The sequence below is a fragment of the Ambystoma mexicanum genome, chromosome 9, assembly GCF_040938575.1.
Source record: "Ambystoma mexicanum isolate Mex_15411 chromosome 9, UKY_AmexF1_1, whole genome shotgun sequence".
Classification (NCBI taxonomy): Eukaryota; Metazoa; Chordata; class Amphibia; order Caudata; family Ambystomatidae; genus Ambystoma; species Ambystoma mexicanum.
The window spans coordinates 248,583,120-248,607,934 of NC_090931.1; the positions used below are offsets into that span (position 1 = coordinate 248,583,120).

The 24,815-nt window shown below is 44.0% G+C and overlaps 1 protein-coding gene across 1 annotated transcript in view; it reads right to left on the reverse strand.

Moving 5' to 3' along the window:
- The window catches only part of EI24 (EI24 autophagy associated transmembrane protein), a 512,064-nt gene that overhangs the window by 432,544 nt on the left and 54,705 nt on the right, over positions 1-24,815 (reverse strand). The window contains exons 2-3 of the mRNA XM_069614548.1: positions 3,500-3,643; positions 867-1,012 (exon numbers count right to left, since the gene is read on the reverse strand). Of these exons, the coding sequence (XP_069470649.1) occupies positions 867-1,012; positions 3,500-3,541 (188 nt within the window). The 5' untranslated portion in view covers positions 3,542-3,643. The remainder of the gene's footprint in view (positions 1-866; positions 1,013-3,499; positions 3,644-24,815) is intronic.

The following is a 24,815-nucleotide window of genomic DNA, read 5'->3' on the forward strand; positions in this document are numbered from 1 at the left end:
ATTGGCGGATCATGAGAGTTGTTTCAAATCTATATAAAATCTCTAAGATCTCTTTTTGAAAATAATCCTTTTTTGCTTCAAGTATTTCTGTAAATTACAAGATACATTTTTACCTTAAAGCTCATCTTCAGATCAGGCAGCAATAATATGAAAGCTCTTTTCTATTTCTGCTTTGCTGGTACTACTGATCCGAACATATCTGTGAAACTTTTGCACGTGGGGGCACAATCCTATAAACTACCAGAATCCTATTTATTGTTGGGAGTATTTTTACTCCCCATTTATATTTGTAAGGAGTATTTGCCTGTTGTTTTTAAAAGGGGTAAACGTATATGGTAGGTACTTAATCAGTAAGACTGGGTGCAAGAGTATAATGACGTCAGGAGGATAGCTTAGGGGCAACTCGCTCGTCTTGGAAGCTGAAGACGCTGAGCAACACAGGTTTGATCCCCGGGTCCGCGCTTAGAAACCTCTGGGTATTAAGCGCATTATAAATAACCCATTATAATTACAATATATTTATATGTTGTCAATTCACAGGAAGTGCATGTGTGATGTAATTCATACATTGTGTGTGTGCAATTGTGTGCTATCGGCTGCACAGAATAGGAGTTGATGTTTGATTTGAGTCAAACAGAATGGCTGTATTGCAAGTTGCAAAGGCTAGACTGTTGATAACCAAGCATGCCCCAAGCTGCACACAATACGCAAATATGTGCTTTTGCTGAAAACTTGCAGACATTTTGACTGATTTACACAGGATACACATGTCCACACTGTACCCCAAGTAGTAGGATTGTGTGTGTGTGTGCTAACAGGACGTGTAGAAGTGTGATGTTCTTAAAAAAGGATTCAGTAGCTCTTACTTGTCCAACTTCTTCTCTTCACTTTGGGCTCTGCGCTGGGCAAGGGCACTGTTTGCTCTCTTCTTCCGCTGCTCCTCCCTCTTCTGCTGGATACGAGCATCCAATTTGGAGATGGTGCATATTCCCCAAATGGAGTCCTTGATTCCCTGATATCAGAGGGAGCAACATGTAAGAAATTATGTTACTTATGTACAAGGAGAGGGATCGAAAGGAGTGGGGCGAATGTGTGTCAGTTTCTTTCTCCAATACATTTTATTGAACAATATAACAAAACAGCAATGAAAACAGAATATCAAGTAAAATCTCTTTTGTACAGGACAAAACCACTACTCCAAAAATACCTACAACATCCAACCCTCATTTTTAACTTTTTCAAATATGTGTAATATAAACTGAACAAGAAGAGAAGAACCCAACGCAGTCACCCAAATAGGAGGGTGAGTAAGGGGATGGGGCAAGGGAGGTGGAGTGAATTGAGGTTCATACCTCTATAACCTATTATCCTATTCACCACAGATAGTACTGTTCTAAAATGTCCTGCCAAACACCCAAATCCTCTTCCTAACAGCACAATATCTGATCATGCAGAGCAGCGAAGCAATAAAATCAACAACCTTAATAAAAGTTTCTCCATTGGTAACACAACTATGAATCCAAGCACCTCCTACCCAAAGTTCGCTGCTCGACTCAAATAAAAAGAAAGTGCTGCTTACAAATTCTCTCAGTGTTAAGCCATGAGTCTTCAATGCCCACCACCACTTCCTCCATCTTTTTTAATCTCCCATCAAGAACTGTCAAAGAGTTATTTGACATACTAGTAACCCTGTCTATAGACCATCTCAAAGCACACTATGTTGTCATACAGGGCCCTAGCTAACGAGATCCCTCAAAGTGGAGAAAAAGTCACCATTTACCTGGGGTCAGTTCATAGCCCCGTGAGACCCTCATGTCCAGTGCCACAGATGGTGTTTTATCTACAAGTTGAGGAGGGGGATGAAAGAAATCAGAGTCTGATATTCTGTTCAATTTAGAAGGTATTTCATCCAAAATCAGAGGGTGTCAACATAGTGTTTGGCATTAGGGGTTGCGCAGAAGGAAGCAAAGGTTTGATGGTCACGTTTCAGTCTCCCCTTTGTGGATGATCTTTATTCACCAGGAGCCAAAATGGTGCCCATACATTCCCTTCTCAACCTGGACGGTGCTCTCTGTGTTTTCCCTCATGCAACAGCCAACAACGATTAGCAGACCTGAAATAAAGGTGATTTTGCACAAACCTCTGTTGAGGGATGTACAAACAATAACCTTAAGGTGTGGCAGAGCACCCATCACAAAAGGGAAGCCAAACCTCTTAAAATGGTTATGTTAGACAGCTGTCAGGTTTAACTCAAGGGATGGGAAGTAGGCTGACACAAAGGTACAATTAGTCAATACACTTATCCATAGAAAATGCACCAAACTGGTTTACCAAACATAGTACAAATATACCTAGTGTTTATTTCTTTTTGCAAGAAAATTCTAAAAAAGATACCATCACAATCCTATATTATATTGTAGGTTGTTAGGAGGGTTTTTGATAGCCTCTACTTGGGGAGACAGTTTTTTAAACTAGAGTTAAATTTAACCATTCTCTTTTAGGTAGCAAGGCTGAGCAGTCAGGCTGCACCAAGCAGGGAGGGGGTACTGTAGTATAGGCACTGCTTCAGTGCAATCCACTAGAGTCTCTGACATATTGAGACACACAAGCTCTGCTTATGGCAGCCCATAGTCACAGCAAGTCTGCCCAACAGGAAATGCAGCATATGCCATGCATCAAGACACAAATATTTTGGCAGCTTTACACTTTGTTGACTTCTGCATTACATCACTGGAATTAGGGACGTGTGGGCAATCTGAGAGCGCAATCCTGATCTCGATTAAAGCATTTTGGTATTTATCAATGTACAGACGCCCCGCTAAACTTAAGCTATCACCCAAACATCTTCACTACAATTCACATGTGCAATATATTGATGTCAGGGTAGGCAGATTTCTTTCCGATTGAATGCTGTGCCATCCTTTGAGGAAGCTCTTCATTGCCTGAATGAAGATGCTATGTCAATTCAGAGGCAAACTGTAACAGAACCTATTGGGAGGTTCTGAGGCAATACCACACAGCAGAACATTCTTTCCTTCACTAATGGACGTTTCAGATCCTCCTTCAGAGGCAGCGGTTTGAGGTAACAACACTACTTTCTCCAGAAGTAGCCAGGAATTGTAGGGATTGAGAGGTAGCCGGAGTAGTGGTTATCTCTTCCACCGGGCATCCTTCTGGAGCATGGTATGCCTCTGGTAGCCACTAGAGGGAGAATTGTTGGTAAGTCACCACTAAGTCATTTCCTCTTCTGAGCAGGAGGAAACGCACAAGTTCTCTTCTGCTGCCCAACCCCCACTGAACCCATTGTAAATGTATCCCTAGCACTAGCAGACTTTGCATACTGCAGTTGCACACTTCTAAACCAGAGTAACCAGAGAACAATCTTTAGTCAAATGTGTGACCGCAGTATTCACAGGACAAAGCTGTGAGATGACCACCTGCAGACCCAGCATTCTGGCAGGTGAAGCATACTTCAGCATTCAGACCCTCTTACACTTACCCTGCCTAGGTCCTGAAGGAAGGTCCTTACACTGTCTGCCATTGCTGCTCCAGCTCCACCTTATGGCAACGAAATATTAATTGCAGGAAGAGATGAGGCCTAAAAGCCAACAGTGCGTCATTGTGGACTGTGTTTCATCGGAGTCTGGCAGAGAAAGAGACAATGGCAATTCATAATGACCACAACGCTTGCAAATACCATGATTATGAATCATCACTGCACTGGAAGAAAACATGCCCATAATTAGTCTATGCATCGATCACACAGCTCAACCAAGGCAACATCAGACAGACGAATAATCTGGCACAAGTAGCCAGTAATGAGAGAAACAGCCTTTCAGTCTGACCATTCCATTTGTAGAGAGAGAGAGAAAATTATGTGGAGGTGATAACAGATGGCAAGAGACAGAGGTACAGATTACAAGGAAGAGAACAATGTGGACTCTCAGTGGTTATTAATCTGGGAAACGTGGATTTCCTTCCGTTTTAAAACTGTTGGTACACATGAGAAAATGTTCACGAAAAAACCTGGTAAAACTTGCCAATACTCCCTAAAGACAAACTGGTTTGCTGACACACTCTCAAATTCTGAATTCAAACACCCAGAGTGTTTGTAGATAAAAACAATGTGCCATTTAACTGCTGTGAAGGTACATCGAGAAAAAGAAAACATATTGCTGATTAGGAAATGTATCCCTCCAACTGAGTCGCTATGCCAACATTCCGTTGTGTCTATTTGCACATAAGATTGTGTTCATTATATATCAGGGGAGCAGAAAGTGCTGCAGTTGTGAATGAAAATAGAAAATGACTGGCTGAAAACGTTATCTTGATGACTGCGTTTTGGAAAAAACATTAACGAGTGTGCACGTCCATTGATAAACCTCTGCTCATAATATACAGTTCAGTAAAGCAAGCCTTGATTCGACATGAAAGTCATTTGGCAAAACATTTTATCAATAAGTACATCAGTCATGCTAAGAAACAAACCAATCACTTTAATAAAACATCTACAAAATAGGCATCAATCTAAAATTCATAGTTACAAATTTCATAAAATAGGTGCACAAATGCACATGAATCCTGGTACCAATGATAGAGCATTTCATCAATCTTTATAACACAAAACCACTTACAAAGAGTGCATATGTATTAAAACTAGGCCCCAATACATAAATACACTTTTCAACAATCAAGACTTTTGGAGCCATGCTCGATGTACATAGTTTACAACAAAATAAACAACAATAAAATGAACAACATTTAAATTTGACGATTTGTAAAGGCTCGTACCTTGTGCAAAGCTTCGCACACTTTGGAGGTTTAACACTGGATTCAAATATCTAACTCTTATAAAGAACGAACACACCACCTCAGGAAAGTGCTTGTTGAATGTCAACAATACCCTGAATACAGAACCATACTTCTTGCCAAAAGGACATTTGTTCAGAACTTTCAAACAACCCATGTAAAGTAGTTTCCAGATAAAGACCCCTCCAAAAGCGCCAAATTACATTAGGTTAAATTATTCTTCCTACAACTAGGTATGTCAATGGAAATGGAAACAAAGCAGTTCTGGCTCAACAATATGGATAGCTGAAATCTTTTGAAATCCGGTTTGTTTCGCTTTTTTGCTTTACCTGTCTGGTTTCTCTATATAGAACGTACGATACAGTGCGCAATTAACACAAATGTTTCAGTTTCTAGAAAAGCATATGCCAAAGTCAGAATGAAGACCAGTAGTCTATTTAGCGACAATTAAAAACGTACTGCCTTTCCACTATTCAGTGTGCCTAGAATGAAGGAAGCTCTGTTTTGGGTTCCCTGTGGAAACATCAGACGTTACCACAGCAGTCTCCCAATCAGTGTTTTCACCATGCTGTTTTTTCCAGTGGTTGTCTGGTTGCATGAAAATTGCCTGCAGGCCACTTTTGGAGAGACCAGTTTCCCAATGTCTGATGCTGCAGGGAATTTAGTTGCATTCCCCCCTTCTCCACTCCCCGACCCTCCTTTTGTGCAGGGTACACTCCCCCACAACCATCAGGACACAACATTCATGGGGCTGCCTGTTAAGGCAGCTTTTATACAATTCTGGGAGGGTTATACAACCACTAACCTTAAAGCGGTGCACCCAACTCAAAAAGGAGCCAAACCTCGCTTAAGGAAGGTAGAGTGAAAGAGCAGTTAGGCTTAACTCCAAAGTGGGCAAGGAGGTTGACACAAATGCACCATTATTCCACACATGTATCCAACGAAAACATTCCACACTGTAACACTGTGAAATATACACCTTTATTAAGTTACACAAATAACTGGCCTCTCAGTAATCTAGTTATTCCCTGGTTTCCGAGAACCGTTCGTAATTTTATCTAAGGAAATGCACTATTCTTTTGTAAAGGTTTTCTTTTAAAACCAAAAACAAATAAATAAAAAAAAAAAAAAAAACAAATAACTATTAGTTCAGTAAGTAATATACATAGACCCAAAATACCTAGTGCATGTACAAACAGAGTAAACTGCCATAAAAGACACACAACACTACCATTCTATACTGGAGGTCCACTATCTAGTGACCGGTACATTACATGTAGAGACAAGGGGTGGGAAGAGCCACACAGTATTAATAATCACCCAGATGCCAAACATAACACAGTCAGTGTGACAACTGGCTGAGGCAACTTATGGTGCGGGGGCGGGGGATATAGACAGCTCTTGAAGGGGCACCAAGATTGTAAATGATTCATGGGTGAGCCCCGACGGGGTGGTGAATGTTTTCAGTGGAGGGGCCTATTCATTTCCTCAAATTAGCATAAGCGACAGAGCATAAGGAGGGTCCCCAAGTAATTATGCAGTGTTTGGAAGGGGGGGATTGATAAATGTTTTGTGCTGGAAAATATTGCAGCACAACTTTTGAGAAAAATGGGATAAAAGCCAATATGTCTGCAATTGTTTCTCTAGGGACATATGCCGCGAATCCCCCAAAACAATGCAATATACACTAAGTCAAACCAGGAGCTAGATAGGGTCCACTTAAAGGAACTAATAAATAATTACAAAACCATCTTGAAGAACCAGAAAAAAAGACTTCCTGGACAATATATGGGGGGAAATGCTGGACGCTATTAAGCGAGGGGATTCTGGAGGCTTTTGGAAAGCAGTGACAGACAAAGACCTAAAAGGTGATACAGCAAAATATGGTTGTAGCAGTCTGTACTCTTGGCATTTGTGAGAAGCCAGAGGGTGTCTCACCCGCTAGTCCACGGGGATCTCTCTCAGATGGCCAGGGCATGGCCATCGCCTTTGGATCCAGACCCTGGTGGTGGACCAGTGCGGGATGATCACCTGGGAGAGGGGTCTTCGGGGATTAAGGGTGAGGCTGCTGATGGTGAGACTCGGTATTCCCCCTTATTTTGTTTATCTAACCCATCCTTTGTTTTAGGATGCTCTGAGGTCCCAACACCACCCCCCGCCCTCTTTTTACACTAACACTGGGCTCAGGAAGAGGGTGACAGAGTAACAACATTCACTTACACCCATCGTACTGGACAAGTCCCATTAATCGGGTCAGGCAAAGTCAGGCACTTGACTAAGTGCATACATCTGATACCAATTAGCTCTCCTCACACAAATAAAAGGCAGAAACCAATGACGCAGTCTGAGCAAGACGGAACACGAGAATGAGTAGGGCTTCCAGGACGAAGATAAAACTGGTGGAGCAGAGCAACGCACCAAAGGACAAGAGCAGCGGGTTGGAAACCCCATGAGTTCGTTACTGGAAGTCGTTGCCTGTGACAGGCTACAAAAGACACGGGGAGAAGGCCAGATCCCGCAAGTGACGGTTGCATTGTGTTCCAAGGATGCCAGCGACCCTCCCGGTTGAACGGCAGAGTTGGGACAGCGATGTCAAGCCTGTGGTACTAACCTTGAATCGTGAACTTTGAATCGTAAAAATGAAGAGACGCACACAGCCGTTGAGTTGGGAAAGCGACCTGAAAGCCTGGTGTGTGTTAACAGTTTTTGAATTAACAACAGTATATCGCAAAAGGAGGCTGCGCACGTGTGAGTGAAACGCGAGGAAAGGCAGACCTCTGAAAAAGCTTTGAAGTAAAAGACAACTGCAAAGACAGCGATAATGAGTAACGGAGTGGTTCGGTCAAAGGAAGTCACCCACTCGAAAGTTTTCGTGAAAAGGGAGTTGTTTGAAACGATAAGGTATGAACAGCGAAAGTGAAGAGAAGAGATTAACTCCCAGAGAAGCGGGGAAAGTGTAAGTTGAACTGTGAACATTTAGTCGAAGTAGCCCTATGAAGGTCTTTGTAAAATCCAGTGCACAACCGAAAGGGGCCCGAGCCCGACAGAGGGATACGCGAAGTGAGATAAGCTTGGGGAAGGGAGTCTCTTGCTTGCTTGTGTTTGAACTTTAATTTTGAGAGGTCTGAGCCCAGGAGAGGGGGACCTGCGAGAACTGTGTGGTACAAGGTCGGAGCCAGAGAGAGGGGGACCATTGCAAACTGTTTTGATGGAACACTGTTTTTTGAAGCCCAAGAAAAGAGACTTACAATGTGCAAGGCCAGGCGGGCCTCGATCCTTGTGTTGGAACTGCTTTTAGCATCAGAAGCTGAGCCAGATTGCGTCATCCTGCCCACACGGACAACCTAACCCGTTGAGGTCTAACATGGGGAGGAGAGCTGGTTCAACCACATTTATTCATTTGAACACTGTTTTTTCCTTTTGCATACATTTTCCTTTTTACACTTTTTGTTCAAGAGATCGGGCAGGCATTAGGTTTTGTTAGTATCGGCCATTTTGTTTTGACAGCCTCCACTAGGACTGCATTATTTATTATTTGATGGTCGAGACTACTCCCATCTTACTTATAGTGAGAGTAGGAGTTTGTCCAACCCCAACCATTTCAATAAAGGTTTCACACATTGTACCCAGTGTGCCAGTGTCATACTTGTGATACCATGCCTCACCTACACACTACATTAACCCACTGATAAAGTGGTAGCCAGGAGCCCGACCCAATATCTCCAGTTTTCCCTAGATTACATTGACAATGCCGTCAGGTCTCAAACGGGTGGGAAAGCAGTGGGCCCGGAGAATACCAGTCGACCTATTCAAAAGGGAACCAAGAATATAGGGGCCATTCCTATTGAAGGTCTTCAATGCCTTATTCAAAACAAATGTAGTGTCTAGATCCTGGCAGACAGCAGAAATAGTGCCTATATATAGAAATGGGGGAGGGACAAGCCAGAAAACTACCACTCAATATCCCTGTTGGATCTCTGGGAAGATCTATGTAAAGGCACTTTTGCGACATATACTGTCGTGGGTTGACTTAACGGTTTATTAAGCCAAATGCAGGCAGGATTCCAATCCGGATTGTGTACGCTGGACCAGGGATTTCACCTGCATTTGATTGTACAAAAGTACATGATATTGATGAAGGCAAGACTATATGTTGCCTTTGTTGACCTAAAGACTGTCTTTGATAGCATCCCCAGGAGGGGGCTATGTCAGGTGTTGACTAAGAATATCCCCTGCAAACTTGTGAAACCGCTCCAACGTTTATACAGTAACAACACATTGGTGGTACGCTGGAGCCTAGCAGGCAATGTAACCAGACCTCTGGATGTACCTAGAGGGGTCAGCGAGGGCTGTGTTCTGGCCCTCTACCTTTCTGCATTTACAACAACTGCATCATTGAAGAACTCTTTGCATCTGCAATATCTTGATATACCCCATCTTGGGAATGACGGGATTCTGCACTTTCTCAGATGATGTCATACCCCCGTCGACAACCCTGGCAGGCTTACGTGCATCTCTTCAGTGCTTCGAAAATAAATGTGGTGAGCTTGGCTGAGAAATGAACATCACCAAAACCAAGATTATGGTACTTTTCCCACCACACAGGGGGCGGGGGTGAGAAAAAAAAAACAGCTCTTCATGTAAGAACCAGCATCACGAAACTGGAACAGGTCCCTTGGTACGACTAACTTGGGACCTGTCTCTCAGGCAACACTAGCTGAGGCCCACAATTGCTTAAGGCCGTCACTAGCCTGGAGAAATACAGTGGCTCTCTTAAAAAAAATGTTTGCGGCATGGTGGTCAATAAGACCAGCATTCAAAGTCTATAGGGCCAAGGCATCGGCACTATATGGATCTGAGATCTGGAGTTGCACCAATATGAAACCCCTGCGTACTGCTGAAAATAAATTTGTGAAGACTATCTTGATGCTTCCGAAAAGTGCCCTCAAAGAACTCTGAATGTGATATGGTCCCAAATGACGAGGAGGCAGGGTTCAGATCTGTCTTTTATTGGCTGCGGATTTGGGCTGCCGCACAGCTCTCCAAGTACTGTAAAGCCATGGGCCATGTAATGACATTAGATGGTGGCCCTGATATGCCCTGGCTGGCTCATGTTAAACAGTGTTTGATTTCTTTGGACATGAGACAATATTGAGACGACCCGCAGGAAATCACAAGGAAGGTCAAGACGAGGGTAAAATTGGCCGTCAATTACCAGAAATGTGCCAACCTTCAAAATCCTTGCCAATCTCTATTTCTGGACCCTGAATATCTGATACACAGGGGTGACTATGGTTATGAGGGTTACCTTGATATTATAATATTTATAGAGTTCTGTTTGGGTTGCCTAAAAGTCCGCAGAATCACAAAGATTTGGGTTGATTTGGCCAACAGAAAATGTCCTATCTGTGGGGCTGAGGATTAGTCCATGATGCATTTTATTTTTATGTGCAATGGTATGAGATGCTTGAGGATCATGTATCTCAAGCCATTGCTACATTGCATGAGATCCAGACAATGAAAGAGGACATAACTTTCTGCAAATCAACGCAAAATTGGGATGGTGTTTATTTTGTCTCAAAATACATTTACTGGGCCTGGCTAAGGAGGCTCCACCTGAACAAACCTTAAGTAGTTATCTGCTTATTAAGGCAATTCTCACTGCAGCTGATATTTGGGGATATTTGTTTCAGATAGTCTTATTTTATGTAGCAATGCACGATATGGAACCTGCACATCCAAGCTCAATTCTGATGTGTTTTATCTGTTTAAGGTATATTATCAGGCATGTACAGGGTAGTACACATCGCCATACATTATGTATGTTCATTTTAAGATATGACCATTTTATTTTGTGCGGAAATTTCGATTTTGATTGTTACATCATGTTGTGTATGTTTTATGCTGTCTGAAGACTACAAGTCGAATAAAGGATTATACAACAACAACATAAATCTACTTGCTCAGCGGTAAAATCTACTTATCACTCTGCGGCCTACATTTATTAGATATGACACACAGACACAACATTCTATTTTATAAGGGGGAAAAATGCAATTTGCAAGGTACTAGCCAGCCATAAAAAGTAACTGGCCACCTCAGTTCTATACATACACACAGCACACAATTTTTTACTCGCCAAGAGTGATTGGCCAAAGGCTTGAGGCAAGTGCAAATTTTGCACACAGATTTTATACTTGATAACTCGTACACACACCAGACAGAAACAATACAACACAGCATGACCATCTGCAAATAAAACTGGGTCTTACAAAGTGTATGGCTCTATACCTAGAAATGAAAAGGTAGTGCGCACTATGGGAAAAATGTGTGTATATATGACTTCAAAAGCACAATTAAGCACTTGCTGAGGAAAACAAAAAAGTGATTTCTTTTTACCAAAACTAAAAAAATCAAGTTTCCAGACCAGACTTTCTAGGACAGCGATGCAACTGTCGGTATTCCGAGAATATTAGGCCGTTTCATTCTCACTTCACTTTGGTAGGTGTGGGAGGACTGAGGAAGAGGGACAGAGCATTAATGACAAATTGAAGGTTTGATCCATAGCGGAAAAACTGAGAATGTGGTATTCTGGCCTTGAAGCTGAAAAAGAGTAAAAGGCTGGGGTTTGCACAAAGATGAAGGAAACATTATGGTATTACCACTATTCTGTCACAGCATTTAGCATGACAACTACTTCAGATCATGTGTAATTAATTTGAAAACTGAGTTGGTGCATAACCGCCCCATGCAAACTGCATATTTACATGTGCAAACATAAAATTGCCCAATTGTCACCTCCTAAATAATCGACTCACTGCCAATTTGCTGTGAACATTCCAGACAGCTGTATGGTTTTGGCACTCTGGACGACACCTACATTAATTCCACCCAATTCCCTTGTTGAGCTAATGCCACTTCTCCCGTATTAAAAACACCCCCACTGAAAGTCATTTACATTGAAGAGAACGCATCCTTACTTCAAAAACAGTCCTTTTCAAGCTGTGGCCATCCAAGATCGGATTTCCGTCCAATGCATTTTGATGGGTGACTGCAGTTGGAACAACATTTCAACTTTAAAGAATACTGATTGCAATTCTAAAAAGGTGGAGAACTTTGACAATCCAACTGTCACAAGTTGTAACAAATGAAGCAACAAGGACATTCAAGTTTATGCTTTATATTTAAGGTGTCAGGATGGTTGAGGCCTGTTAGTGTTCCCAGCCACTTAACAAGGACAGTGTATATTGTTTTTTTCCTGGGGAACTTCAACTTTATTCGCCTCCTCCTACTTGACACCCATTATTTCTCGTAGGCCAGGCTCTCTACCCTTGCGTTCTCTGCCACCTTTGGGCACGTCTTCCTCTTCTCTTTTCATTCTCTTGGGAGAGCTTCTGCCCTGCCTCCGCACTGGTCAGAGCAATCTTCTTCACCTTCCCGTTGTTTCCCTCAAAAGGTCTCAACCTTTCCTTCCACTGCCCTTTCCATGACTAAGTCTGCAGCCAGGTTCCTATTCGACTCCCATGCTGTCTCTGCTTCAATCTCCTTCCTTTTCTGTATTTCTGGAGTCCACGTTTCAGTCTCCTCCGATCTCCAGATTATACAATCAGTCTCTACTATCTGGATCTTACAATTAGCCACTCTTCTCCAGGAGTTAAATACACAGCTTCACTACAGGTCAAACAATCTGCCCACATATCGTCCCTTCCTCTTTGGGTTTTACAATCTAGCAGTGTTACAGATAAGATTTTGAACTGGGAGTATTTTACTCCCTATTTTTTAAAGGTGGGAGTAAAATGATTTTTTAGGGAGTACAAATGTAAGTCCAAATCCCAAAGGGAGTATTTTATAAGCAAGTACAAATATGTCATATCTGAAAAATCAAAATGTTTTTGTTATATGTATTTCTTTGCACTTCGTTATTCATGCACATTAAAAGATGGTATAGGACAAAATTAAAGAGTTAAAATTACTGACCACACCAAAAGACCTAAAAAGCTTACCACCAAATGTTCTAACTACTAAAAGTTTGAACCTTTGGTGGTATGTATGTTTTGGTGGGGGTCGGTAAAAACAAAATTTCAAAAAAGGCTGCGAGGGGTCCCCCGCTCACCATACTTTACAGTATAGTGAGTGGGGTTTGCGGGGGACATCCCCGCAGCTGACCAACAAAAAAAAAATAATAATAATATAAAAAAAAAAACACGTTTAAATGCGGACACCAGAAATTCTGCCGCAAATAAATCACACAGATCCTAAAAGATACATGTTCACTTCTTCCAATCAGGCAGTTAAAATAGTAATTTATGTGCACTACAATGGAGCTGTGATGGTGAAAGCAAGGGGGAAGATTCTACATGTCTTTTTCCTATTTTTTGTTGGGAGTATTTTTCCTTCCTAATTAAATTTTTGGTGAGTATTTGCCAATTTTTATTGACCAAAAAAGTGGCTGACACACCTCTCATCTGTAGGGCTCGGGGTGCACCTAGGCTAACATTTCAGGGGGGCCCGATTAACCCTTCAAATGTTGGGAGAGGGACTAACTTCAGAGATTGTGCAAGGGGTAAGAGAGGACCTGTGTAGGAACATCTCACTTCTTTACACATTCTAATGAGATTATTCTAGTGCAGCTTCAATGTTACAATGAACTCTCCTTTCACGCCTGAAACCACACACTTAAGCATTGCTCTGAAAAGGAGCTGTCTCCAGCCCCCCCACCATTCCAATCACTCCCCTGACATACAAGTACTAACACCCCATCACAATTTAAATTGCCTAAAAATGTCTGCATACGAAAAAAGTGGCTAACAATTAAATTCTTTACATTCATAATTTCTGGGCCTTTGTTAACAGTGCAACCCTAAGCAGTGTGTCTGTTCTGTTCTTTCTGGCCACAGCCCTTTAGGACAACCAGATCAAGTCAACACAGCTCAGGATTGTGATGGGCTAAAGCCTGATGTGCCCAATGGTTGTTGCGCCACTGACATAGCACATGGCAGGGGCACATAAATCCCTATACATCTGGGGGCACATTTGTCACTTTTATTCAAAGCCTGGTGTGGAGCACGGCTTGGCTGCGTTTGGAGACTCTTGTTGAGTCTCATGAGAGTCTCATGCCAGGAACCACCACATCTCTCCCCTGACTGTACCTGGCCTCTGCACATACATTTACCTCACTTCAAGTAACGTTTAAAAACGGAACAAATTGTTTGATAGTATCAAAGGGTATGGCTGCCTTTCCATTGCATTACATTCCTATCCATTGCAGACCATTCCTTTCTATGAAAAGTATAAATAAACTCAGCACCCCAAGTCAACACCTACCTTTTTCTTGGTGGGAATCTGAGGCAGACAGATAAGAGGACAGTATGAGACAGCTTGGACTCCCCTTGGGAGAGTTTCATCTTGCTGCTGGGGCCTCTTGATGACTAGTGTTCCAGTTGATGCATGTGCGGATATATGGTGCGGCCACTTACAAAGTTAAACTCCATCGCCACACAGCACACCTTCAAACTTCAGTGGCTATAAAGAAAGGCCAATGGCTTTTGACTGTGTGCAGGATTGAAAGCAGACCCTGGCTTCATGCGGGGCAAAGTCTGCTGTCAGTCACAGATAGGGAATTGTTGCACTGTGTTTGGGTATATGTTAAGTGAGGCAAAGGGACCAGGCATCTGACGAAGGCCCTGTTCTCCCCTACCTAGCCAGCCAACTGGAAAGGAATCCCCGAAGTTGCATTGCAGAGTGTAAATGATGCAGCCTGCAGTGTCATCTAGTGGAGGAAAGAGGACGCATTATTTGCTGAAAAAAACAGTGAAAATAGTATGCAATGGAAAATGAAATGTTACGTATTTGCTATAATTACATACGTAAAAAGGCGCAATACGCATCTTATCTGGAGGGCTGCAACCCGGTCTTCCACTTCAGGTCTAACAGCCAGCGCAGCAACCTTCCTCTCAGCTCCAGCAATTTTCTTCCGCTAACACTACAACTCACCTTCTCTGTACCACAAAACTTCCTTCCACTCTTGTCCTGGCAGGGTTTGAAATTAAGATTCGTAGAGCAGGAGCTAAAACCATCTTCTGGGTGTCCGGAATCACCCAATAGGCAGGAGCTACCAGTGGGGAACCAGGAACGAGTACACGATGAATCACAAAGCTAACTTACACAGGAAAGGCAACCCTTACCTTTTTGCTCATTCTGTATGATCCATTATCTTTAAATATGCCCTTATTCTTCTTTATTAACATTCTCAAATACTCAAACTTAATATGCATGTTTGTAAGGTACCAGTTGGCATGGGGAAGTCCAAAATAGCTCCTGGTAGCGGCTGGTTTCAAGCTAATCTGGCTCTCCAATGCTAGAAGCAGGAGCTAAATAGCTCTCAGAAATTTCGAACCCTGCATGGGGGCTGGCCTTCAGTGTTTGAACGACTAGCTTCCAGCTGATTGGCCAGAGGGGTCACATCCCTGCTCTGGGCATGCTCCAGGAATTGGATATGTTGTAGTCCTAAGATTGGGGGGTAAGGGGTCTTTAAATGGGGAAACTGCCATATTGGATCCCACTTCAGTCTGTGTTTGTGGCTGGCTTGAAAAAAACTCCTAGTTTGTTCCCCTCTTAGGTTGGGTAGGCAACACTCCTCTGGGGTGGGTATTTGGAAATGACGTTTCTCCTTTGTGTTTTGCAGTGCTGGTATTCTTTCCCTTTCTTATAATCGAGGCTGCAACTGCCGGTGATGCAGTCTTCTTTGTGCAAGCAATTCTGAGAGAGAGAGCGTACTCTCCTCTCCAGTGTTCCTCGTAGTGTGGGAGGGAAGTGGGGCTCTATTTGTCCAATAACGGTATGGGTGAGGAGTGGGCTTGCTGTTGTCCTTTAGAGGTCAAATATGTGAGGGGTGGTCGCAGCGAATGTCCCCGGTGGGTGGGGCGGAAAACATGCCCTGTGGGTTACTCCAGTTTTCTCCAATATCTTACGGATCCCCCATCTGTAAGCAAGTTTTGAGAGTCCCGTCCGGGGTTTCCTCTGTTGGGAAAGAGGCATTATGGGAGATGTAATCCCTTTCTTGTTGGACTGTTAACATGTTTTGGGCTGTCTGGATCATGGACATATTTTCCAGTCTTCTGTCTGACCCAAGTGTCCTTATTGCATCTTCTGTATGGTCCATTCCCTCTAAAGTCCAAAATGTCCTTCCCTGGATCCAGTCTGGGTTTTGCTCAAGGGGGGAATCATGGGACATGTTGTTTCTGGTTTCTTTAGCCCAAAAAGAATGGTCTTTGCTTTTATTGCCGACATGTGCTTTTGTGGACATCGGGATACCATTCCAGGTTGATGTGGTCACTTCGCCACACCCAATAAAAGCCAGCAATACTATTCTCCAAACACAACACAACCAACACACAGTTACTGGAGCCATGCAGCACAGTCACCAACACATGATTGGTAGCCATGGTGCTGTCACGTAGACAATAGTTAAGAGTATTTTGAAGAACAAAAAACATACACAGACTTTACCTACTGTCCACTTGCTGTGGGAATAATAGGTTTATGAAATCGTCTTGTCCCTGACAGCAAAGAAATTGTCCTGGGATAGGGCCTATAGGAATTCCACAACCTTGGGCATGTTTTTACCCCTTCAGATCAGGCTGTAATAATAATAGTTTCTTCATGTAGCACTTTGTGTACCACTGGCCCAAACATATGAAAGCAGGGCATAAGGCTCCTATGTGTCTTTTCCTATATTTGTCGGCAGAATTTTTGCTGCCTATTTTTATTTCTTAGGGAGTAGAAGAGGCTGTTGCACCCCTTATACGTAGGGCTGGCCACATCCAAGAAGCTGATGAAACAACCTATCTATGCCAATACTGGTCACTGTAAGCCACATGCCATCTATACTAGTATTAGTATGTTCACTGTAAATCACATGAACAAGGCTGTTGCCACAATCTCCGTTTGCCAGAAGTTGTCAATGTAAATCACATGCATGAAGCTGCTGACAACCATCTATGCCAGTACTGGCCACTGTGAATCCCATGCATGGAATTGCATGCACAACCTATCTATGCCAGCAATGGTCAGTATAAATCGCTTGCATGAGGCTGCTGCCACAACCCATCTATGCCAGTAATGGTCACTTTAAATCACATGCTTGAAGCTGCTGACAGAACCCGTCTGTCAGACAAGGTTGCTCGGAATCACATGCATGAAGCTGTGACACAACCCATCTGTGCCAGCAGCCTTAGCAAAGGAGTTAGTGACCAACCATACAAACAAATGCACTCATGGTGTCTCGCTCTCTCTCTCCATCACCCACTTTCCCATCACCCTGACAAATCACCCACTCAGGTCTTCTACTTTTCTGTCTTCCCTTTAGAGGGACAGAGGTTCAGCCAGGCACACAACAGCACCACCACCAAGTGAGTGGCAAGAATCCAGGTGCACAACATCGGCACACCCTGGAAGCACTTGAATACCTGGAGTGTGCTGGCACTGCACCGTTGAGCAATGTAGATGCCAAGCAACGGTGCAAGTGTTTGTAATATCACGGCTGGCTCTCAGTCAGCGCCAAACCTGCCTGGGCACCATCCCAGCCCTGCGGGAGGTATGGAGGCACAGCAGGGTTGAGGCGGGGGGGCGATGGGCCCCCTTGTACTCTTGCTGGCTCTGCCATGGATTGTGTGACCCTGAACCTATAAAAAGGGGAGGGGGGCTATAATTCTAACACACTGCCAGGTTCCACCAGAAGCCAAGATACATTTAAGCTGAGAGCACCAATCCATTAGAAGAAAAAAAATAGATAGTGGGACATTGTAATCAGACATTTACATTAGCAGTAGTACTTATAAATTAACAAAATCACAGGTGTAAGATAATATTATAGTATTTGGGCTAAAACTCACTGTGCCCACGATGGATACGGTAAAATGTCCTGCGGCAGGTAAGTGTAAGAAACCGGAGGCGTTTCTCCCAGGGCATTCTCAGGGATCCGTTGTTCAGGTGGCCAGGGGAGGGCCATCTCTCTCGGATCCCAACCCTGGGGGCGGACGAGCGAGGGAGGATCACCTGGCAAGGGGGTCCTTGAGGACTATGGGAGACATGCCCTCGGGCGAGACATGGCATTCCTCCCGTTCCGATACACCCCTACCCAACATCCCCTCAGTTGTCATGGGATATTGTCAACAGACTCCCATCATACCCCAGTACCCATCTGTAATGAAAAGGCAAAACCATCAGGGAAAACAAAGACCATCCCTAAATTCCAACATGAGTTTTAGCCCTCTTTCCTTGAAACCCACTTTTCAACAACCCTACATTCAAATCCCTTCTGCTGTCAAAAATCTACAACATCTTTATTCCTTTTTTGTAGAACACCATAATTCCTATAATCCCATTCCCCTATTGAAATACCCAAGGACTGAGACGAAGAAGAGAGGGACTAAGAGTATAAGGATTACCAAGGAAAATCACCTTAGGAAACAGAAAACAGACTATCACACCTTGAGAGTCCCACTAATGGAGTCAGGCAGACCCAACCCTGACCCAGCACCTGCAGCCTGTTAACATCGTCCAGGTGTATAAAGAAAGGCTGCAAGGCTGGGTCCGTCACAGGGTCCCTACCTAAAGCCAAGGCACTGGGAGAAAGTCCCAGCACTGGTAAAGGGTAGCCAGAGAGCAGGGGTTTGTTGGTTAGTTGGTCGTGGGATTTAAGAGTATCATACTCTTGCTTTGTGCTTTTGAGGGCGTCTTCGACAGCCTTGCCAAAGAGGAAATTAGGTTCCACTGGCATGTTAAGGAGGGTGGCCTGTGTCTTTAATTTAAAACCAGACTGTCTAAGCCAGACATGGTGCTTGACGAGTGTGCCTTCTGCGATGATGCAGCCCGCATTGTCTGCTGCATCAAGATTGTTTTTAAAGATGCAGTTAGATATCTGCTTGACCTCTGAGATGGTGCTTAGTTGTGATATTAGGGGTTCAGAAACCGCTTCAACCTGATGTTTCAAATCATCCCACTTATGGCAGCCATAGCTAGCTAAGAGGGTAGTGTTATTTGAAATCCTAGCCTGATAAGCAGCCGAGGATGCGACCATCCTTCCGAAAGTGTAGATTTCATACTTTTTCTGACTGCCGGAACTTCAGCCGACACCAGAGGAGTGCCAGCCCTCATCGTAGTAGTGGTGACTAGCGAGTCAGGTTTTAGCGGACCCTTAATACACAGGGGGTCTGTGGGTGCTGACCTGAATAACTTTTCAGTTCTAGGTTTAACCGCCCTTGTGAGGTTAGGTGTAAGGAGGGCTGTATAAGTGTTGTATAGACTGTAACAGTGGGATAAACTGAGTGCCGGACTTCTTGTCGCCAAGAATATCCTCCACAAAGTCCTTGTCTCCTTGTGCATCTTTGGTGTCAATACTGAAATGTTGGGCAGCCTTCAGCAGCAGTAAATTGTATTGGAGCTGATTATCTAGAGATGAATCTGCTACAAGCTGATCTAGGTGATCAGGCAACTGGATGACATGGACGTCGTCATTGTAGTACTGGTCCCGACTGTATAGATCTCCCTGGTCTCGAGAGTCGGGGTCTTGCGACCCTGAGGGATCGATTGCATACGTGTCTCGAGAGAGGTCTTGGTAAGTGCAGGCTGGGGGATCCTAGTGCAGAAGTGCCTCGCTGTGGGTCAAGATGTAGCTTTTTGGCGAGGTTTGATGTTTTGCAGCCCCTGACTGGGAGGCGTCCCTAAGGTACGTTAGTTATTCTGGGTGCTTGGCTATGAAGTCAACAAACATGACATCCTCTTCATAATTTTGTTGAATTGTTCAGGGGTCCATTCACAGGACGGTGTACAACCTGAAGGGGTAGGGGTGTTTTGGGAGGGTGTCTGATCTTTGTGATACATAGCCCCTGTGAGTGTGTCTATAGGGGAGGAGGAACCCATAACCTGAAAGCTAGACGTCTGGGAAGACAAAGGCATCAATGATTTTTCTTTTTTTGTTAGCTTGTCTTTAAAAGGGTTGCAGGGGCATGTTTTTTAATCAGTTCCTGCATTTTCTGCGTATATTTGGCAGATGCCGATGCGCCTTTCGCCTCCTGTTTTTCGGCACGCGAAAGGAGGGCTTTTTTATGCGCGGTGTCCGAACCGACTTTCAATGACAGTTTGAGAGGTATGTCACGCGGTGAAGGCGTTAAGCGATGGCCCAGAGGACAGGGAAGACACGCTTTTTGCATGGACACAGCATGGACTTCGACAGTCAACGATTTCGTTGAATTTCGGCCATGTGCTTGGTGTGTTTGGATGTGTGTGTGCTATTTCCGCCGGGTTGTCACGTGCCTCCTTAGTGGATTCGAGGGCCCGCACATGGGTTTCAGACGCACCCTGGTCACCTTCGGCATCACTAGGCACACAGATACTGCCCTCGCTGGATTTCCCCCATCACATCGATGGAGGTTTTGGCCTGAATGGCGTGGACAGCCCAGTGTTTGTTCCGGTGGTCTTTGAGTTTTCAGGACTTGCAAAGCTTACCTGGGTGGCCCCTAGGGCAGCAGCAATTTCACACCGAGTGCGTGTCCTTCCACATGAACTTCCTATGGCATGTAGGGCAAAATTTAGGTGTTTTTTTTTCATAATAAATGGAAAGGGCATTTAGGCGAGAAAAAGGGAAGAGTGTTGTGAGAAAGTGCAATCCATGAAATTGAGTGCTTTATGAGACCTCTCCCAGATCTCCCTATTGTAAGGGCCAAGGCCTGAAGAGGCCCGTAAAGACTGCATCTGGTCGTCGAATCAAACAGTAAAAGAAAGAGAGAGAAGTCTACGAATAAACTTTAACCAGTCTAACGCATCAGCCTGGAAAGAAACTCCACAACTTGCAACCGACCATGATGGTGGAAAGAAACAATCTGAGGGACCTCGACGCGTGAAGGACCATGGGTACAGTACACGTCACACCAGGGATAGTATTACTAACACGCCCTGTCGACATCTGTTTTCGAAAACAAATCTTGTAAAACTCTGCGACTACCACTAGATGTCGGACTATGCAGAGCATAAGCAGATTCACAAGCCTCAGAAATATGTTCTCACACACAAACACACACACACACAGCCCACCAATCACACTAAGTAGATAAAAACATAGTATTAGGCGGCTGCCAATCTGGTTGGCCCCTTAAACAGCCAATCACACCAGCCCACCCTTGGAGGATATGAAATGGCTGGCCCAAGGGCAGCAACTGGTCTGCACCAATTGAACCACTATAGAGGGTGCAATTCTGTGCTACAAAGAGCTCATATGTGCACAATGGCCATATTAGGCCTGCATTGTGGTTCCCCTGAAGCAAAGAAAGGCACCAAAAACAAAAGAGCTCGAGCAGGACTTAAACTGGTGACCGGAAAGCTACACTGGGCTATCAATGCAGTAAATTCCACCCATGGTGAAGACCAAACAATATTATAGCTGCCACCAGTCTACACCCTAAAACAAACGTCTGGTGACAATCACCCTACGACCAAAATAGGGGGCTTAGAAAGAGCACCTCTGTCCCAATAGCCTTGTGGGAGACCAAGGACCACATACTTAAAGGTGAAGAAGAGTTTCAAGGCGATTACATTAGAAGTCCCTCTGACCACACAAATGGGTCAGAGATTCGAAAATAAAAAAGGGAATAAATAACACACATTTTAAGGGGATCTAAAAAGTAGCCCTAGAATCCCCAAAATGGAAATTCCGTCTCGACATCAGGGTAGGCAGACTGCTTAGTAATCAGTACACAACCACCTTAGAGCTGCTCCAGGGCTCCCCCACCAAGCTGGTCTTCGCCAACAGGCTTGAATGGCAGCCGGCCACAGAACGACTTCCAAGTAATTGGGATTAACCTGGTGTACACTGCTGCCGTCGAGAGGACAGCTGCGGACAGTACAATTAGAGCATAAACATATTTCGGAAGGGATACTCAACCATAGTGTTAACATTATTACTTTTAGAGAAACCATTTTGAATCATTTCTTCTTTATTTTGCTGCTGTTCAGCTGATTTGTGCAAAACCCTCTCGTAAGGCCTTTGTAACCATTTAATCTAAGGTTTTCAGTATTCAAAACAAAAGAAAAGACCACACTCCTCGAAGGGTAGAAGATGTGGCAGTGCTGTCTGGCTTAAATTAAGGAGAGAATGGCTGATAGGGAAGTACAGCTCGTACAACCAGTTAACCAAAGAAAACACACCACACTGGTACACTGAAACATATACACTTTAATTAAATTACACATGCAGATAACCATTAGTTAAAGGAAGTACTTAATAACACAGTGAAACAGGTGCAAGTATAAAAACAATTGCCAATTAAAACACAACTAAAAATCAAGACCACTATCTGGTGATAGGAACAGTACAGTACGTATGATTAAAAAGGAGTGGGAAGAAAAGAAATGTGTAGATAAAACACACAGCAATTAAGTCATAAACAGGACCCAAAATGCCAACAGTAGACACTCTAGGACTTATATACCCACCTAAAAGTAAATATAAGACCTAAAGGGAGGACAAAGGGGCGAATACTTGGGAACACATTCATAGAATCCACTAAAGGTTAGAATACATTTAGAATGATAGTACAAACACATCAAAGTCATACACTGTAGCCAAGTATATTTTTTTAAAATATATTTTTATTTTTTGGCATTTCGTAAACATAAAACATAACATTAACAGTAGAACAAACATATCAAAGAAGAAAAGAGGGATAGAAGCTCAATAAAACAAAAATAATATCATAGGAAGCTTCACAGGTCGAGCAAAGTCTTTACATTACCACAGTTCGATACAGTGTGTCTGGGCAGGTATGTATGCAGTATCAGTTCACTTTCCTGCTTCCTCAGAGTATGACAAATTGGGGGTCTTATGATCATTCCAGCTTTTCGTTTATACATGGGTAGCAATCGTGCGTTTCATCTCCTGGTTGATCTGTTGGCATAGGCCGTTCATTTCCTCGTGTTGTGGTGGGTCGAGCTATTACATGTTATCTGGACTAACTAACCTACGTGGTTCTTGGCTTTCTCCCTCGGCTCGTTTCAGAAGGTAGTGAATGTACAGGTCCCATATAGTAGACGGGGGTCGAGCGATAGGATGTTAGGCCCCTGTATCCCATCTCCATATCATTACACCGCACCACATCTGCGTGCCAGTCCTCTATTTTGGGAAACGGGCCTTTCCATTGTATTGCAACCCTCCTTTTCACCAGCAGTAGTAGCAGCTTTGCCAATCGCCTCCTGTCCCTGGGTACAGTTTTGGTATATCCCAGGAGAGCCGTCATGGGGTTCGAGTCCAGTCCCTCCTCTATAATTTTGCCAATAATTTGGAATATAGACCTCCAGAAAGAACCTACTGTGGAGCATTCCCACGCAATGTGCATGTTAATGTTACCTTAATGTTAAAGGACATTTGTACCGCGCACTATCACCACCGGAGTGGTCCCCTGGCGCACTGGCGGCTCTGGAAGAGGAAGGGAGGTGAGTTAGTGGGAAGTAGTAGGAAAAGTGCAAAAGAGCAGTGATGTGCCGTTGACGGCCACAGCCCAGTGGGTCCGTTGGCTGGGCTTGGGGTGTTTGTAGCCAGTAGTCATTGTGTACTGTTGTGTGTGTGTTTTTGTTTTGTTGTTGCAGTGTAGTGAAGTTTGTGCGGTTTGTTGTGCTGTAGGTTTGTGGTTGTGTTTGGTTTGGAGTTCGAGAGGTGTGTGCAGAGGTGGAAATTGTTAGTAGATTGGTAAATTGGCATCTTTAGAAGTCTCTCCTGATGCTGCTCTGTCCTGATCTGGGCCCATCTTGCACTAAGCTCCCTTTCACATCTGGCCCCCTCCTCAATCAGCCTCCATCATAGCCTCTCCTGTCCTCCTTACCTGCACTTGTGGCCAATCAGCTAGTGTGGAAATTGCCAGTGTCTCTGCAATTCAATTGATATTTGGTACATGGTAGCAACTGAGGTGAAGAGGGGATTAGCTGGGATAATTGACTGTCTCAATGGGTGTCACCTGTGTTTCTGTCTATCCTGTGTCACCTGTCCGGCATTGCGGGAGCTTTCCTGTCGTTTCTAGGGATGTTAGTGTCCTTTCCAGTTCTGTTATCCTTTTTCCCTGTTGTTTCGATTTTCAGGTTGAGTCTGTGGTCTTGAAGAGCCAGGTTTTCAGTAATTTTCTGAATTTGTGGTGATCTTCGGTGTTTCTGATCTCTTTTGGGATGTTGTTCCAGGTTTTTGCGGCTAAGTGGTAGAAGGAGGTGCCTCCAAGTTTTTTCTTAAGGTATGGTTTTTGTACCAGGCAGATTTCGTTGCTGGATTGGAGGGGCCACTTTGGTTTGTAGATTGTTATTTTCTTTTGTAGGAATTCTGATCCTTGTCCATTGATTGCTCTGTGCGTTATGCACATGGTTTTGAAGGTGAAGAATGAAGTCAGTACTTGGTGCATTGCATCTAGTGCAGCCCGCTTATGCCCCTGGGAAGTAGCTGTGAATCTGGGTGGGGGTATATTAGAATTGGTGTAGGAATTTCCAGAGCAATAATTTGTAATTAGCATTTATTGCACTCTTTTTAGTGCCTGCACAGCAATAATTCCACTCCCTGCTGGCTATCTCGTGTCCCAGGCCATGTTCCCACCTCTCCCTAGTTGACGCCACCTGAGGTCTGAATTCTTGATACAAGGCCTGTATGGACAAGACCACCCTCCTATGTTGCCCCCAGAGATCGTTCTATCGAGTATCGGGGCTACCAGTGGTTGCTCTGGGAAGGTTGAGAACATCTTCTGGAGGGCAGTCTTCAACCTATAATATAGAAATACCTCTAGGGGATTAAGGCTCCCTTTGGTCTTTAATTCTTCCAGTGTGATGAATTTCCCCTTGGGGAATAGGTCGCGGTAACTATGCATCTCCAGTCTCCGCATAAGATTAACAAAGCCCTTTTTGGAGGTAGGCGAGATGCCTGGAGTGAACAGGATCGGGAGTCCCAGGGGAAGGGGGGTAAAGGACCTCTGTCCTTGGTT